The 18,547-nt window shown below is 48.1% G+C and overlaps 2 protein-coding genes across 4 annotated transcripts; one reads left to right on the top strand and one right to left on the bottom strand.

The window, feature by feature from the left end:
* Positions 1-6,216: 6,216 nt before the first annotated feature.
* Positions 6,217-13,995, top strand: LOC123088295 (oligopeptide transporter 7). Of its 2 annotated transcripts, none has more exons than XM_044510488.1 (6): positions 6,217-6,331; positions 9,854-10,436; positions 11,910-12,479; positions 12,564-12,819; positions 12,906-13,088; positions 13,182-13,995. In XM_044510488.1, the coding sequence occupies exons 1-6, from the start codon at positions 6,232-6,234 to the stop codon at positions 13,797-13,799; spliced, it is 2,310 nt and encodes a 769-aa protein (XP_044366423.1). In that variant the 5' UTR covers positions 6,217-6,231; the 3' UTR covers positions 13,800-13,995. The 2 variants fall into 2 exon arrangements, with proteins under 2 accessions (XP_044366423.1, XP_044366422.1); XM_044510487.1 differs by lacking the exon at positions 6,217-6,331 and adding an exon at positions 9,542-9,762.
* LOC123088296 (pentatricopeptide repeat-containing protein At5g16420, mitochondrial) lies at positions 12,268-17,982 on the bottom strand. Of its 2 annotated transcripts, none has more exons than XM_044510490.1 (2): positions 15,382-17,982; positions 12,268-12,487 (listed from the first exon to the last, which is right to left on the bottom strand). In XM_044510490.1, the coding sequence occupies exon 1, from the start codon at positions 17,977-17,979 to the stop codon at positions 16,312-16,314; it is 1,668 nt and encodes a 555-aa protein (XP_044366425.1). In that variant the 5' UTR covers positions 17,980-17,982; the 3' UTR covers positions 12,268-12,487; positions 15,382-16,311. The 2 variants fall into 2 exon arrangements, with proteins under 2 accessions (XP_044366425.1, XP_044366424.1); XM_044510489.1 differs by lacking the exon at positions 12,268-12,487 and adding an exon at positions 13,691-13,823.
* Positions 17,983-18,547: the final 565 nt, after the last annotated feature.

The raw sequence follows: 18,547 nt of genomic DNA, 5'->3' as shown, positions 1-18,547 counted from the left end.
CCTGGAACACATTGGTTGGCTGCACCTCGCAGCGGTGACGGCTTCAACCCCTAGAACACGTTGGCTTGTAGCACCTTGGATCTCTTCCTGCTTCCTCTAGCCGCCATGTGCCAACGGCCATCGAGCCATGGTTAATCTTTACATGTAAATCCAAGCCCATCAGTGGGTCTTTCATTGCTAGACTTGGAGTAAGGTGGCACCTAATGGAAACTTGTAAAAGTGGATCTTTGCTAGTGATGCTTTATGTGATTGTTTTCTGGATCACAGATGGTTGATGAAGTTTAAGTTGCTATAGATATCTCTACTCTTATAAAAAGCAGAGTTGGTGATGATGGTGTGCCTGCCATCGTGCAATATAAGCCGTCTGATTTATATCTGACGGATAGGAAGGAAACAATGAAAAATTCGCAAAAAGATACCCACACCCACTCAACATTTGCAAATAAGGCCTTCCCTCGTTCATCCTTTTCTCCCACAAGGTAAACTACTCATACAAATATATCTTGATGTTCCGTGCAACGCATGGGCATCTTGCTAGTACATTATGAAGTTGAAGTATTTGGTGCTGAATGAGCAGGTCCAGATGGCCAATCTCAATCTTGAAGCCGAATCTCTCTGTCTTCTTCTTTTATACAAAGATATCGAGAATAACTCAATCGATCATAGAATGATTTCGTGATCTAATCTTCATTTGGGTGGCTTTCACTCAATCCGTGGCCTGTAGTGATAAGGAGTGATCCAACTGGGCTGGCCCAACACTGTAGCAACTGCAAGCACTGTATTCTTTGTAGAAGTATTGTAGCTCGATTGGCTGTAGCAAATCATTTGTTTTCGCGTTTCTACTTCTAAAATTTCTCAAAAAACTTGTTTTTGTAAGGAAAGGGCATTTACATATTTATGAATATTTTTAAATAGAGTGAACTTTCTTAATATATGCTGAACGATTTTTAAAAAAACATTCACCATTTTTGTAAAACACCTTGAACATTTTCTTAATATACAAAGAATATTATTTTAATGTATGCTGACATTTTTGTAATATATGATGAACGTCTTAATACGATATGTTGAAGGGTTTTTAAATACACATTGAACATTTCTGTATTATATGTTGAACATTTTCTTAATATACAATGAACGTTTCAATGCACACTGAATTTTTTGAATATATGGTGAACATTTTCTTAATTTATGATGAATCGTAGAATACACAAAATGAGAAAAGGAAACAAAATAAAAAAACCGGAAGAAAGACCTGGAAAAAACCCAAACATGGAAAAGGAGAAAAAATAATAAACCGAAAATACCCAGGACAAAAAACCATAAAAATGACAGACAGAAAACGAAACGGAAAAAGTAGCGTCTGCAAAAGAAACAACTGCACGCGAAAATGGAATACTTGGCTGGCCAATGGTGCCACACTGTGGGCGTCGCCTCATCTATGTGCCACCCATGGGCGGCGTATAGGATTGGCCATGGGGAAGTGACTTTTCATAATGGGTTGACCCATATATATGGGTCACAACAGTGAGAGTTTTTTTGTTTTAGGAACACTATAAGGTTCTTTCGTTTGGGTCTTTTCTGTGTTCTCTACCAATTTAGCGGTTTTCCTTTTCGGCTACTTTATTTTTCTTTCTCACTTTCTTTCCTTTTTTCATTTTATTTCCTTTTTAAAATTCCAGAGAAAACTTCAAATAGTGAATATTTTTTTAATTCAAGATCATTTTTAGAATTCATGAACCTTTTCAAATTCATGAACAATATTAAAATATGTGAACACTTTCTCCGATTTATGAAAAGTTTTTTCTAATTCATAAATATATTTCCAGTTTGGTGAATATTTTAAAAGTTCACTGACATTTTGAAATTCATCTATGTAAGTGAAGTGGACCCCGGTGAAAATGCGTCTATCCGCCAATTCCACACAGTTTCCTGGGGGACTTTCCCTGATACCGCATAGATCAGTCGCCAGTTGGGGATCTTCCTACGTTTATATGCGCCTCGGGGGCGGTCATGTTCCACCATGAATTCATAGGTTGATGCCCATGTGCGGAGGTTTTCATTAGCTAGATGGGTCTCTCAACCAAACTCATATGCGCATACACAAGGGTGCACATAGAAAGTCAAATGAGTGAAGCATATGCCACGATCTAATAATATCACCGTCTCATCGATTTCCATCGTAATATCTCTGAGCCCTACGATCCAACCAATATAACCAGCTATCTCACCGTGCATTAAGTGGCTCTCGTTGGAAATTGGTCTCGGATCTAGCAAGTCAATTTTGCCAGAATAAGACGATTGTGAAGCAAGACGTACTGGTACACTGGCACCCCACATATGCTGCAATGCCGATGATTGGCCACGCGCTGGCTGCCTGGCTCAGATTCCCTTTCGCCCTGCTGGCAAAGGAGGAACCGTACAAAACAGGATATTCATTGGGATCCTTGCTCACTCTAGCTCCAACTGTTTTATCTTCACCAGTTTTCTTCTCCTGGTGCAAAATGTGTGAATACTAGGCTAGAAACCGATGGTGTGACTTGAAGCTACGGAACTCTCTCTACCTGATGTACGCCTTCAGTGAATGGAAGCATCAAAATCAATGTTTTCCTGAAAAAGAATCACAGACTCCACCTGATGTGTTTTTTTAGGTGCTCATATATACGCACGTACATCATCATTATGAATACACATGCACACCATACCTTTATGAGCATTTCCAAGAGTACTGAGCCGACATATCATCTAAGATTGACGAAATCATCACAGGCGCCACGTTGTCTACGGAAACGTCTCCTCCCACTGAACGCGGATTATCGAAAATCTTGAAATAAATCGAGAAAAATGCGAGCACCTAGATTTGAACCGTGGTGGGCTTGGATACCAGTGTCGTCATAACCATCCAACCACAGGTTGGTACGCGACTCCACCTAATGTTGACACGTCAATTTTACGCGTGTCGCCGCCTCTATGTGCACGCTTGGAGTGTATACATAGCTCGGAAAGTAGCATTCCGCCTTGGATTCTGGTTTCGTCTATCTTTGTATTATCATTTCATGTTCTCGCCAAAAAGAAAAAAACATTATTATTTCATGTCCTTGGCAACAAATGAAAAAATGATTAGCATTTCTTTTTTCTGCAGGAAAAATGATTAGCATTTCGTGGAAGCAAAGAACTCGTAGAGAAGAACAAGAAGCTACCATCCTTGACCTTGAGACATTGACACGTACATACAGACTCACACACAAAAGTGCCAGGTTTCACGAGAAAAGGCCATGCGTAAATTCTTTTGCGCCAAGCTTATTTTATATCCAGAAATAGTTAAGAAAAGACAACTTTTGGTTAGACAAATTTATTTGCCATTATTTTCCCCGGTGTGAAAAAACACAACCTAAATAAACATTAAAAATAACACACCACGGATGACTCATAACAATTTTGAAAAAGAGGGACTGGCTATTTATAAGTTACCCTCTTTTTTGGTAGAGGATCTTCATGTCTACCCCATTGCCACCATCTTCACCTCCTGTTCTCCACTATCGACCCGCCCTCCTCTAGTAGCGGAACCATCGTATCCCGTCACCCGCGCCTCCTCCATCGTCTTGATCATCCCTCTAACCCCCCCCCCCCCCCCCCCTCACCCCCCGCCTACTCCCTCTTCTCCCACGCAGCACCCGCACCGACGAACCTTCAGACTTTCCTCGACCAGTGATGTTGCAGTCATCCTTATCGTCCCCATCCTCAGCTTGCTCCAGGCTCCCCTCCACAGGCGACACAACTTCCCCGTCGTTAGCTCAGTGTTGCGCGGAATTGACCGACGCGGAACTTATTTTCAGACAACTTACGAAGAGCAATTGCTGGGGGAAAAAAACAGGCAGATATACATCTGGAGTGAGGCTACCGTACCCCACATGATTTTCACCAGTGAACCTGGCCGGGAACGTGGCCCGTGGAGGAGATGGCTCCGTCCTATCAGTACACAAACTAACTCAACCACCTGATCCCCCTGGTCAATGAGATTCATCATTCATGCATGCATGCATGGAACAGAAATATCGGCCACGACTGCGAGACACATCATCCGGGCATGGTTGATGCTAACAATTACTAATCCTTGCCCTCGAGCAGCTGACCACGGTGAATTAAGCACATGCCACGAGCTAATAGTATCACCGTTCAGTTTTTCATCTCGACATCCATGCGCCCTACGATCCAACTAACGAGCCATCTCGCCGTCCATCGAGTGGCCATCGTTGGTTTTGGATCTAGCATGTCATATCTGCCAGAATAGGACGACTGTGAAAGAAAGTGTCGCAACGCCGGTGCCATTCCTTGGCGATTGGCTACCCGCTGCCCGCTGGCTGCCTACCTGGCTCAGATTCCCTGTCGCCCTGCTGGTGATGGTGATCAGGAGCCGCATATTCATTGAGATTCCAAGTAAACCGACAGCTCCGTCTGTTTTATCTCCAGGTGTATAATGTGCGACTCAAATTAATAGGCTAAAAATTGATGATGTGACTTGAACCTGTGGAACTCTACTAGGCCATAGAATTTGATCTATGATTTTAGTGACAAGAATAGTTAAGATCGGTGTTTTCTTTTGTTGAAAAGGAATCCGAGACTCTTCCTCATGTTCACACATGAATTTTCCTCGTGTCGTCATCTCTGTGTGCACGCTTAGAGTGTATAGCTCCGAAAGTATGTTTCGGCCCGACATAGCCTTTCAATTTCCGGTTTCTTCTATCTTTGTATTATCATCATTTCATGCCCTTGCCAAAAATGAAAAATTGTTAGCATTTCGTGGAAGCAAGGAACTCGTAGAGAAGAACAAGAAGCTATCATCCTCGACACGTATTACAACGCTCCCACCAAACCCACTGGTTATTGGCCGTTGCGTTTGGGATGTAGACTGGCCTCACGGACCAACACTATTCTTTTCTGCGCACTTTGCCAAGCACACTTAACTTTAAGATCTCTTTCGGATGGGCTCCCAGGAAACAAAAGGTGCACCTCGTTGATATGAGTTGTCTGTCATTCCTTTTAAACTGGGATGTCGCGTACGCCCCCTCTCAAAGAAACCAACGGCTCAACAGGAACATTCCTTCTTGGGAACCTTTGTGCGCGCCAGTGATAGCATCCTCCCCATTGTGGTGCAGCCTTTCCTCTTTGATGCAGCATCTCGAAAAAGAGAGACCGGCTATTTTATAAGTTGCCTGAATTTTTTCTGGCTCATGTCTTCCCCATTGCTGGCAACGCCACCTCCACTGTCGCCCGGCCCTCTGCCACCAGCCAGGGCTGGTGCCACTTGTCGTCCCGCCTTCCAGGGCCACCACCATCGTCTTGACCATCCCTCTAAAGCCTCCTCTTCTCCGCCGTCGGTGAACCCTCCGCACCCGCACCCATCAAGACTCCAACTCTCCTCCATCGATGACGCTGCGACCATCCTCGTCGGCCCCGACCGTCTCTGGCTCGACCCGTGCTTCGCAGAATTGACCGACGCCGAACTCATTTTCAGGCAGCTTACAAATAGCAATTGCATGCGAAGAACAAAAGGAACATCTCTGTTGAGGCTACTCCACGGCTACACCGCATGCATGATGGTGGGTTCAGTGATGAACCTGGCCGGGAACGTGGCCAGTGGCACGACGTACGGCTCCTGTCAGTACACAACCCCTTGGCAATGAGATTCATGCATCGATCATTCATAAAAAATGAAACTCCATGGGCACTAGCACCCACGGTTTATTGATATAGAAGAAGCATCCCTCATGAGAATTCCAGAAATTCGTCCCCGACGTGGATCGAACTCTGGTCGTTGGGTTTACAATTATGCGCCCCCAACCACTGGGCTATGCCCACGTCCTCATGCATCGATCATTCATGCATGGAATAAAAATATCAGCCACGTCATACAGTGATATACACCATCCGCCCATGGTTGCTGCTAATTACTACTAATCCCTGCCCTCGGGCAGTTGACGTCTGCACCGCGCTTCAGATCTCATCACGCTCCTCGATCGTTTCAACTAACTAGTGCAATTGTTAATGTCCACGGCACTGCCATTGATCGATATTTATCTGTACAGACGTCCCTTTCACACAAAAACGCAGAACCATCAGGCCCATCGGGACAGCTGAAGGAGAGGAGGAGGTAGAGGACCCAAGGACAGCCAGGCCCAGGTAGGTAGACCGTCGTACGCTAGCTCCCCAGCTAGCTTGACCTATCCGGCCATGGCGTCCTCCTCCCAGTCCCACCGAGAAGCAGAGGAGGAGGAGGAGCATGAGGAGCTCCGGCACCGCGGCAATGGCGACGGCATCACCTCACCGCTCCGTAAGCTCGCCGTCTCTGCTCCCGCAGCTGCTGATGTCGGCCATTTAATCGGCATATTTGCTCCCCATCCCCATGCAGTGCCGTCGACGCGGAGCTCGCCGGACGACGATGAGGAGGACGAGAACTCGCCGATCAAGTAGGTGGCGCTGACGGTGCCCGTGGCCCGTGGGAGACGACCGTCCTCACCTTCCGGATGTGGGTCGTCGGGATGGCGCGCGTCCTGCACCGTGCTGTCCTTCCTCAACCAGTATTTCATCTCTACGTCCCTGTGCCCTACGATCCAACTAACCAGCGACCCCACCGCGCATCGAGTGGCTCTCGTTGCTTTGGATCTAGCATCTTTTATCTGCTATAATAGGACGAGACATACGCTGATTGCTACCCGACAGATGTTGCAAGTTTTTTTTTTTTGAAGGTACAGATGTTGCAAGTTGCAACGTGAATGTATGCTGCTCCTTGGCGATTCCCTCTCGCCCTGCTGGCAAAGGACGAAGGAACCGTCCAAAACCGCATATTCATTGAGATTCTTGCACGCGCTCTGAATTATCTTGCCGAATTTCCTTTTTCTGATGTCAAATGTGTGACTCTAATTGGCTAAGAAACTGGTGATTTGGCTGGTAGAAGCTACGGAACTCTACCTCATCTATGATTTTATTAATTGGAATCGTTAAATAAAAAAAACATTTGATTTTTTTATCTCAAATTGACCAAAAAAAGTTTCTTTTGTCTGTAAAGAATCAGAGACTCCACCTGATGTTCACACGTGAATTTTACGTGTGTCGTCGTCTCTGCGTGCACGCTTGGGGTGCATATATAGCTCGGAAAGTATCGTTCTGCCCCGACCCAGCCTTTGGAATTTTGTTTCTTCTATCTTTGGATCATCATTTTGTGTCTTCGCCAGAAAAGGAAAATGATTACCGTTTTGTGTCCTTCCCAAAATGATTAGCATTTCGTGCAAGCAAAGAACTCGAAGAGAAAAACAAGAAGTTACCATCCTTGACACGCCGCACGGGCTCACACACAAAAGTGAGCTGCGCACCTTATAGGTTTCACAAGAAAAGTACATGCGTAAACTGTGTTGCACCAAGATTGGGCAAACATTTAAGAAGAGATAAAATTTGGTCAGACCAACACAATTTACGCATGGGCTTTTCTCGTGAAACCTACATGAACAAATGTGTCCTGCCACCCACAGTTGGTGTCGTTGTCGTCTCGTCTTTTAGAGACTCGTCAGTCGTCCCCGCAATCCCTCGACCCTTCCCCCCCCCCCCCCCCCCCCCTCCTTCTCTTACACCGGCGAACCTCCGGCACCCACACCATCAACCATCAGGCTCTTCTCTGTTGGTGACGCCAGAACCAACCTCGCCGTCACTGTCTCCAACTCATTCGAGGCTCCCCTCCACCGGGAACACAATGTACCCGTGGTCGACTCAATGTTGTGCAAAATTGACTGATGCCGAATTCACTTTTAGACAACTTACAAATAGCAAAACCTCGAAAGAAAAAAAACACAGGCAGATATACATGTCGATTGAGGCGACGCCGCACGTTGGGTTCAGCGATGAACCTGGCTGGGAACGTGGTCGGTGGTACGATGACCAATCATGTCAGTACACAAACTAACTCAACCACCTGATTAATTACCATTGGGAATGAGATTCATCATGCATGGAATAAAAATACCAGCCACGAGGCACATCATCCGCGCATGCATGGCTGCTGCTAAGGGCATGTACAGTGGTCGATAAGATAGTCTTATCTCAAGTCTTGCATGTGATTTAGAGATGACAAAAAAAATTATCTACAATGGGTCATCTCTTAGCCTTATCTTCAATAACTAGCAATTCCTAAAAAATGTGGTGAGACATATTGTGCTAAAAGATCACCTCTTGTCTTCTCTTAAATAAGAGAAGACAAGCCTTTTCTTATGAGTTCTCTCTCTTCCGCCTCATCATCTATCCTACATGGCACTCCTAAGATAGCACCATTGTACATGCCCTAATAATTTAGTGACTCTAATACGCTATAAACTGATGATGTGACTGGAAGAGGCTAAGGAACTCTACCTTTTTTTAGTGGGACTATGGAGCTCTATACCTGATCAATGATTTTAATGATTGGAATCGTTAAAATCAATGTTTTTTTTTCCAGAAAAGAATCAGAGACTCTACGTGAAGTTAAAACATGGAGTATATGTGCATGCTTGAAGTGGTGCTAGATACATCTGTTTGAGCGACAAGTATTTCTGGACAGAGGTAGTGTATAGCTCAGAAAGAATCTTTCTGCACGACCCAGCCTTTGAATTTTGGTTTCTTCTATCTTCCTTGCCAAAAAGAAAATGGATTATCATTTTGTGTCCTCACCAAAAAAGGTTAAATGATTAACATTTCGTGGAAGCAAAGAACTCGAACAGATGAACAAGACGCTGCAACCCTTGACACGGTACACACACGCTGACCCACAAAAGTACCAGGTTTCACGAGAAAAGGCCATGCCTAAACTCTGTTATGCCAAGCTTATTTCATATCCACTCGGAAAATAGTGAAGTAAAGAAAATTTTCAGTTAGAAAAACGAGTATATCAATCTCGAAAAGGAGAGACTTGTTAATTCGAAGTTACTGATTTTTTTTATTTTTGGTCCTAGTAATTTTTCATGTCTTCCTAGTTGCCGGCAGCGCCACCTCACCATCGACCCACCCCTACATTCTTCTCCCACTCCGCACCCACAACCACGAACCCTCGTACTCTCCTCCACCGGTGACGCCACGGCCCCGTCACTGGCTCGACGCTGCAGGATATCGACTAACGGCAAAATCGTTTTCAGGCAGCTTATACCAATAGTAATTAACCCGTAAAAAAAAGAGAGAGAGAGGCAGATATACAACTCGACATAGGCTACGCCACACGATGAGTTGAGTGATGAACCTGGCCGGGAACGTGGCCAGTTATAGGATTGCCCCCTCCTGTGAGTACACAAACAAGTTTTTAACCACCTGATTCCCCCCATTCATGCATGCATGGAACAGATACTATCAGCCACCCATGGTCGCTGCTAATCACTAATACTTGCCCTGGAGTAGTTGACCATGGACGGATCATGTCGATGCGTTTCAGATCTCGTCGTTGTTCCAACACCTAATAGTAAAATGTCCACGGCACTGCCATTGATCGATATTTGTAGCACAGACGTCCCTTTCACGAAAAACGCAGAGCAATTTAATCCCAATGAAGCGACAGCTAGCTGAAGGAGAAGAGGTAGAGGACCCAACAAGGAGAGCCAGGCCCAGGCAGGTACTCCGTCGTACGCTAGCTCAGCTAGAGCTATCCGGCTATGGCGTCCTCCTCCCAACCCCACCGAGAAGAAGAGGAGGAGGACCAGGAGGGGGAGCTCCGGCACTGCGGCCATGGCGACGGCATCACCTCCCCGCTCCGTAAGCTCGCCGTCCCAGCTCCCTCTCCACGATCCTATGCTCCCGCCGCTGCTGCAGCTGGCCATTTAACCGGTCCGTCCTCTCCATGCAGTGCCGTCGACGTCGCGGAGCTCGCCGGAGCCCGACGATGAGGAGGAGGAACCGTCGGAGAACTCGCCGATCGAGCAGGTGGCGCTGACGGTCCCCGTGGGCGACGACCCGGACACGCCCGTCCTCACCTTCCGGATGTGGGTCCTCGGCATGGCGTCCTGCGCCGTGCTCTCCTTCCTCAACCAGTTCTTCTGGTACCGCAAGGAGCCGCTCACCATCACGGCCATCTCGGCGCAGATCGCCGTCGTGCCGCTCGGCCGGCTCATGGCGGCGGCGCTCCCCGAGCGCGCCTTCTTCCGCGGCAGGGCGTACGAGTTCACCCTCAACCCGGGGCCGTTCAACGTGAAGGAGCACGTGCTGATCACCATCTTCGCCAACGCCGGCGCCGGCACCGTCTACGCCATCCACGTCGTCACCGCCGTCCGCGTCTTCTACGGCAAGGACCTCACCTTCCTCGTGTCCCTCCTCGTGGTGCTCACCACGCAGGTGCTCGGGTTCGGGTGGGCGGGGATTTTCCGGCGGTACCTCGTGGAGCCGGCGGCCATGTGGTGGCCCTCCAACCTCGTGCAGGTCTCCCTCTTCAGGTACGTCTGTCAGTCTTCCCATCTCCCTCCGGCAAGCAACATGATTACTACTTGCATTACACATATCAATCACTTAATTAACAGTCTCACCTTGTGCTTGTTAGAGGGTTGACTGGTTGATGCTTGGAAATAATCACAAGCCATGATTATTTGCAATTTATTCAATTTTTTATATAAAAAACGTTAGCTTCATGACGTGTGATCAGCAATGCGTGTTAACTATGTATGCTTAGTTGCAACTTGCAAGTTGGAGTTTTCTTTGATTTTTGTTTGATGAGCAAGAGCAGTAGCTGGGTAGCTACCGGTCATGGATCATGACACGTCAGACAGACCTGGCCTTGGCTTGCATCAAACCAGATCATCATGAAATCAAGGGCCACAAAAAATTGTTGGTCGGTCTGTCTCTTGTTAAGAAAATGAAATTGATGAAAAGAAATGAGGAGCACTGGTAATGACAGGACCAGCCAGCAGTCAACACACAAAAGAAAAATCAGTTAACTGAGATGGTGAGATCAATTCGTTTGACCAAGCTGACAACTGGATTTAATTTGCAAACCTTCATTTTTTTTTCAAGCTCTGCCTACTCATTGAGAAGAGAATTTGCCCCATTAATTTTTGTCATAGGCCACCTTCATTTTTCTGACTACCTCTCATGGGTCATGGCACGTCAAATCTGGCCTTGGCTTGAAACAAACCATATCACGAAGTCAAGGTTGGAAATTGTTGGCATGTCTGCCTCTCACTGACAAAATGAAATCAGTGAAAAGAAATGAGGAGCGTTAATGTTGACAGGACCCTCGAGCAGAATCCGAAGAAATGGCGAAAACAAAATCGATGCATGAAAAGAAACCACATCATTTGACCAGGCTGGATTTGAAGCCTTCCAGCAGCTGGTTTCAGTTATATCCAACCAGATTTAGTCTCTCAACATGGCAGTAGAATAACAGCCCTCCACACAAGCAACCAACCTACACATTTGAAGTCTGAAGGAACTTGCTAGCTGATGATGATATAACATTGATTTCTTCCTTTCAGCAACATAAAAATGTAGCGCAAACAAAATAGGAGAGGAGTTTCATCTCCTGTGTCACTCAGTCCCAAGGAGAAAGACACTGAGCTAATCGACATGCGCCGCAGGATGGTAGGAGAGAAATGATCATGCACAGATGTCCTTCTCTTCAGTAAAATACGGTAGCATGTAGAGAACTGGAGAGAAATTCCATTCCATTTGTCTCTCTACAGGGAAAGGCGGCGAGCTAATTAACAGGCACAACAAGAATAAGATGAAGATCAGTTAAAGCATGCGGAAAAAAACACCAAAGATTCAGAGAGCGTAAAATAGCCGCCAACTAGTTTCTTTTTCCTGAGCATGGCAGCAAAATAGACTTTTTATTATTTAAATTATAAACCACAGCGAACTTGGACACTCTGATTCGAATCATTCTCTGAAACGACTCTGGGAATTCCGAGCAGGGCGCTCCACGAGAAGGAGGTGCGGAGCAAAGGCGGCTTCACGCGCAGCCAGTTCTTCCTGGTGGCCTTCGTCTGCAGCTTCGTCTACTACATCTTCCCTGGCTACCTGTTCCAGATGCTCACCTCACTCTCCTGGATCTGCTGGGTCTTCCCCAACTCCGTGTTCGCCCAGCAGCTCGGCTCGGGCCTCTACGGTCTCGGCATCGGCTCCATCGGCCTCGACTGGGCCTCCGTCTCCTCCTACCTCGGGAGCCCCCTCGCCAGCCCCTGGTTCGCCACCGCCAACGTCGCTGCAGGATTCTTCATCATCATGTACGTGATCACGCCCATCGCGTACTGGTTCAACTTCTACAAGGCCCGGAACTTCCCCATCTTCTCCGATGGGCTGTTCACCGAGTCCGGGCAGAAGTACAACATCACGAGCATCGTGGACGCCCAGTTCCATTTTGACACGAAGGCCTATGAAAAGAATGGTCCACTGTACCTCAGCACCTTCTTTGCAGTCACGTATGGTGTTGGTTTTGCATCCCTTACCGCAACGATCGTCCATGTCCTCCTCTTCCATGGAAGGTAAAATTCTGCAAAAAAAATAGTCAGTCAGTTTCGCAGAATTACAGAACTGCAACAGCTAAGAACCATGGTGACTGTGTGCAGCGAAATTTGGCAGTTAAGTAAATCAGCTTTTCAAGAGAAGAGGGTGGATGTACATACAAAGCTTATGAGGAGATATAAGCAGGTGCCCGAGTGGTGGTTCATCTGCATCCTTACTGTTAATATTGCTGTAACTGTATTTGCTTGTGAATACTACATCGAGCAACTCCAGCTGCCCTGGTGGGGCGTACTGCTGGCATGTGCCATTGCCTTTTTCTTTACCCTCCCAATTGGAATTATCACAGCAACTACGAACCAGGTACGCAATTTGACAAATTGCATATCATGCCGCCATACAACTTCAGATCAGCAGTTCCCTGTACCTTATTCTTTCGTTTTATGCAGACTCCGGGGTTGAACATCATAACAGAGTACATCATGGGGTACTTGTACCCTGGACGGCCCGTCGCGAATATGTGCTTCAAGGTTTACGGCTACATCAGCATGAGCCAAGCTCTGACGTTTCTACAAGATTTTAAGCTGGGCCACTACATGAAGATTCCCCCAAGGACCATGTTCATGGCTCAGGTAAGCTTTTACTCAAATAGATTCTCTGTCATTTCTACTGCACAAGTACTCATGTTGTATTGTGTCACTACGCAACTTCTTGAAACATGGCAGGTGGTGGGAACTCTGATTGCGGCATTTGTGTACCTTGGAACGGCATGGTGGCTGATGGACTCAATCCCCAACATCTGCGACACCGAGCTCCTCCCAGCAGGCAGCCCTTGGACCTGCCCTGGCGATCATGTGTTCTACGACGCATCAGTCATATGGGGTCTCATCAGCCCACGCAGAATATTCGGGGACTTAGGAACTTACTCGGCGGTGAACTGGTTCTTCTTGGGGGGAGCCATTGCCCCACTCCTCGTCTGGTTTGCGCACAAGGCATTCCCAGGCCAGAACTGGATCTTGCTTATCAACATGCCCGTGTTGATTGGTTCCACTGGCCAGATGCCACCGGCCACGGCAGTCAACTACATCACATGGATATTTGTTGGGTTTTTGTCAGGCTATGTGGTCTATAGATACCGACGTGACTGGTGGGAGCGACACAATTATCTGCTTTCAGGTGCACTAGATGCTGGCCTGGCATTCATGGCCGTGTTAATTTACCTGTGCCTGGGCTTGGAGAACATCAGTTTGAACTGGTGGGGCAATGACTTGGATGGATGCCCCCTGGCTTCTTGCCCCACTGCTAAAGGTATATTTGTTGAGGGTTGCCCAGTGTATACGTGACCATTTCCTCATGTCTGGTACTCCCTGTTTGCGGAAATTGGAAAGTGCCAACGAGCATGCAGGGATAAATGTAAATAATAAATGCTTATTTTCAAACCATTCAGAGATGAGAAATTGGTGTTATTTCATTGTCTTCAGAAAACCTGTCGGGAGCACTACCTATTCATTAAGATATATTTTCTCTGTACTGTTCAAAGTTTCAGAAAGATTCATGACGAAAATTCGAGTAGTAATTGCACAAAAAGGAAATTCAGTGGTAATAGATTTGTTTGTTGCCAAAGCAACTAACCATTCCAGCTTGACTATTTGGAATCTAGTAGTAAAAGCAGGTGGTGTACATGACTTGCAAGTCACAACTTCATAACAGCGATTTCTTGCATGCTATGCAGCAGGACAAATAACTTTATGGTTGCAATTTCGTGCTCACTATGCAGTACCACAACCTGTCACTATATGGCTACTGTTTTCTTGTGATAGAGATTGTTTCCTTTTTTTGTTAAATTATGACATAGAAAACTTTTTCCATAATCTGTGATGTATGGTTGATGTAACTTCTGGGCTTAACGAAGTCATGTGGCATAAAAGTATCGCCTTCCTCCCAAAAATGCACAAAAGTTCTTTTTGCTGAATCCAGAGCTATGTCGACTGAATGAATCATTTGTGCTAAACAGTCTAAATTGCAATGTCACTTGTCCATGCAGCAGATAAGATCATCAAAATGGTTCCTTCTTCCCTTTTTGTTAATCAGGCAGGGAATCATGGCTGGCGTGCCGATGTTGGGCTGGCCGCTGTACGCGGAGGACAGGATGAACAAGGTGCTCATGGTGGATGATCTGAGGATCGCGGTGGAGATGGTTGGGTGGCAGCAGGGGCTGGTCCAGACCGACGAGGTGGAGGCTAAGGTTAGGCTTGTGATGGAGTCCGAGACAGGCAGGGAACTCCGGGAGTGAGTGTCTGTTCACCAGAAAGACACCGCCAAGGCCTGGAGCAACGGTGGCTCATCATGGTCGGCTTTCGAGCGATTCCTGTCGGACATGAACTGCCGCTGTGGAGCCGCTGCTGGACAGTCCATGTACCCTTGAGCAGGCATCGGACTTTCAGAGCCAGAGGACAGAGGTGATGGACATGACTCGCTCTGCCGACAAAGTTCAGTTAAAAATAATTCAGTTGGGACAGTCCTGACGGACTTGTACCCAGGATGTGAAGCAGAATCACATCTGTACTTACTTACCAACAAAAAATTACACTAGTTCTCAGGAAGCTTGATAAGTGAATAAACAACATATCAAAATTGACTTAATTTGAACGAAACGTCCTACTCTTTAACCATGACATTACTATGGATTGGAGGGAGTACTTTTTAGTCCCTCAACATATGGTTTACTTCCTATGATTCTACTAGTGATTTGGATGTGACCTGGTTCCAAGTTAAGGGCATCCTTTTGGATAACAGAAATTAAATTGTCCTACTGCCGTGAATGCAGGTAGTTTAGTGAGCAGAACTCTAACTGTTGACAGCTTCAGTCTAAAAAATTGTAGATTATTTTAATCAGGGTACAAATAGGGAACAAAGATGTTTTACCAGTTCCTCCTGTAGTTGAGATGAATCTGCGGGAAGCTTCTATGACATTGAGTTTACAAGAGCAATTCATCAGGTTGGAGCAAGAGCTGAGCTGCTGACAGGGAGCAGAATCATATACGTGCTTCTGATCACCAGGGTCCTTTTTATCACATATATTTCACAAAACTAAGAGGAATACATGTGTATCATCAACAACAACAATACCGTCAGAGATAACTCTAAATGGTCGTCAGAATCATCACCATCTTCCTCTCTGTCGTCTTTCGCTTCCTAACCACAGCCCAGCAGTCTCCACCAGTGACGATGGGGACGAGCACATTCTGAGTTACAAGTTGCCTTGGAGCATTGAAGTTCTCCCACAGATTACTTCAATATAGGGCATGCCATGGACGACATCCTCTTGTACACTGCAGAAATACAGCGTCCCAGGAAGATCTCAGTTGCAGAGGCAATGACAGCGTAAATGAGAACTGAATACAGAGTAACAATGGGGTTTCAGTTCAGCAACCAAGAACACCATTTAACTCTACGCTATTCATCCAGACAGTTTTGTTGCTAACAATGAGCAGCTCCAGTGCCTCAAATATTCTCCAACCTTATTCTTGTGACGGTAATCTGAACAGTTTTCACATGACCCAAGCATCCTTAACTCCTTGTTTACACATAATCTGAAACTACGTGAGTTGTAAGCACCAAGTTTGGTGTGGGCCCCTCCATGAGCTCATCAAACAGCCTCATCACCTCCACAACCATTCCATTCTTGCACAACCAATAGATCAATGTGCTATTGACGGTGTTACTTTCAGTGGAATATTTTTTCAGAGAGGTTACAGTCGAAGGCTAGTGCCATCACGGCAACAACTTCGTTGAGAAATGTATTCAGAAGAAAATGATCAGTTTGGGGCTTTCAGCCAGTCTGCACACCACACCTCATGGTTCTGTATCTAGTACTGAATTGAGATGCTTGTTCCAAGTATCACTCTTAGTATCTAACACTCTCCTGATAAAGATCTCCCAAGAATCACCATCCAAGAAATCCCCACCACTTAAGGCAGCAGTTTGAACAATTTTGCCAACAATATCGTCGTGTATTGGCTCAGAAAGGCTATCGACCAAAACTTGGTAAAGAACCTTGCTTGGGGTGCACCCTTTGGTCACCATCTCAGTAAATACTGCGGCTCCTTCATCTGGCTTCCCAATTTTGCAAAATCCCTTGATAAAGGCCTCGTAAGTCACGGCATTTGGCTCGTATCTCCGTTCAACCATGTCATCCCACACCTGCCCAGCCTCCTGTAATTCCCCATTTTCACATAATCCAGAAATAAGCGAGTTATAAGTTAGTAGGCTTGGCTTGTACCCCTTCTCGAGCTCATCAAACAGCTTCCTTGCCTCCCGAACCATGCCACTCTTGCATAACCAGTAGATCAGTGTGTTCGTGATTGTGTTATCTGGTGGGACGTTCTTCTTCACCATCCATTTCCACATTTGGTGCGCTTCGTCTGCTTTTCCGTCCTGGCACAGCACATCGACCACCTTAGCAGCCAGTGGTGTGTCTGGTGTGTGTCCTGCCCCAAGCATCTCGCGCATTAGATTGCACGCCTCGGCAGATTTTCCCTCCTTACAGCATGCCTCAATCACGACTGAATACGTAACCTCATTAGGCTGCACCCCAGCGGCCTCCATCTCGTCCATAATCCTAGCTGCATCCTGTGTCTTCCCGGTCCGGCAGTACCCATCGATGAGCACCGTGTACATCGTAACATCTGGCACACGCCCACCGGCAATTATATCATCGAATAGCTTCTGCGCGCCCTTGAGATCCTCCTTGGCACAGTACGCGGAGAGGACCGTCGTGTAGGTGACCACATCAGGGACGATCCCCAACCCAGGCATTTCATCGAGTACCTTGAGGGCAGCATCGAGGCCGCGCACCCCGACGAGCCCCTTGAGCAGGATGTTGCAGGAGACGAGGTCGGGCGTGATGTAGAGCTTGGTGGGCGCGGCGCGGAAGAGGGCGGCGGCGAGGCGGAGGCGGCGCGCGGCGACGAGGGAGTGGAGGAGGGCGTTGAAGGAGCGCACGGAGGGGTGGGAGTTGAAGGACGGGAGGGAGAGGAAGAGGCGGAGGGAGGGCAGCGGCGGCAACGCGCGGAGGAGGGGCAGGAAGGCGCGGTCGGAGAAGGCCGGGAGGCGGGCGGCGCGGAGCGCGGAGAGGACCGGCGGCAGGAGGTCCGGGGGCGCGCCGGCGAGGCGGGAGAGCACCGCGGCGAAGACGGGGATGGAGGGGGGCAGCGGGGGCGTGGCGCGGAAGAGCGCGTGGCGGAAGGCGAGCACGGCGAGCTGCGGGGTCGGGAGGCGGAGGAGGAGGCGGGTGAAGCTCCGGGGGGTGAGGCGGCGCGGCCAGGGCTGGACGGGCGGGGTGACGGTGCAGTGGGACGGCGGCGGGAGGGAGGACGGGAGGTGCGCGAGGTGGGCGAGCTGCACGGTGGTTTTGGCGGACGGCGCAGCCGCGGAGAAGGCGCGGGCGGGAGGCGGCGCCGCCGGGCAGCGCCGCGGCGGCATGGCGGCGCGGGTGAGGTCGAGAGCGCGCCGCATCGGCATGGTATTTGGGGGGGGGGGGGGGGGGGGGGATTTGAGGATTTGCCCTCCTTTTCCTTGTCATGGATTATTTGCCACATCTTTATCAATTTCTTGATGATTTGCCACCGACGGTACGGACCAACAGAGAAATGTCTTAAATGCCCCCTCGTGACACCCTGTCTCGTTCTTGTTCCCTTCGTCCTCGTCTCGTTCAAAAGCATGGAAGACGGAAGCGGCTCCGCCTGCTCGTGAGCTCGTCGTCATCCAAACAGGTTGAGATGTGAGCACGAAAACGGAGGCGGGGGAGCGAGCCGATCCTGACAGGTTGTTGAAGGGGAGGAGCACGTCGAGGCTGCCGGGGAGCAACGCGGCGGGCAGCGAGAACGAGGTCGTGCAGCCTGTGTGCGCGTTGCAACCGACGCCCGACCAAGAACAGGGGCGCTTGTCGTCGTCTGTCCACTTGGTGAGACTGCCCAGTCGACCAACGACGCTTGTTTTGACGACCACCGGGCACCAGCGCAAGCACGCCGTCGGTGAGCGCGGTGGTGGTCTTCGCCATGACCGGGGTGGACGGACGGCGGGGAGCAGC

The sequence above is a fragment of the Triticum aestivum genome, chromosome 4A (genome assembly GCF_018294505.1).
Source record: "Triticum aestivum cultivar Chinese Spring chromosome 4A, IWGSC CS RefSeq v2.1, whole genome shotgun sequence".
NCBI lineage: Eukaryota > Viridiplantae > Streptophyta > Magnoliopsida > Poales > Poaceae > Triticum > Triticum aestivum.
The sequence above is the reverse complement of the archived record's forward strand: the minus strand, read 5'-3'. Positions and strand labels throughout refer to the sequence as shown.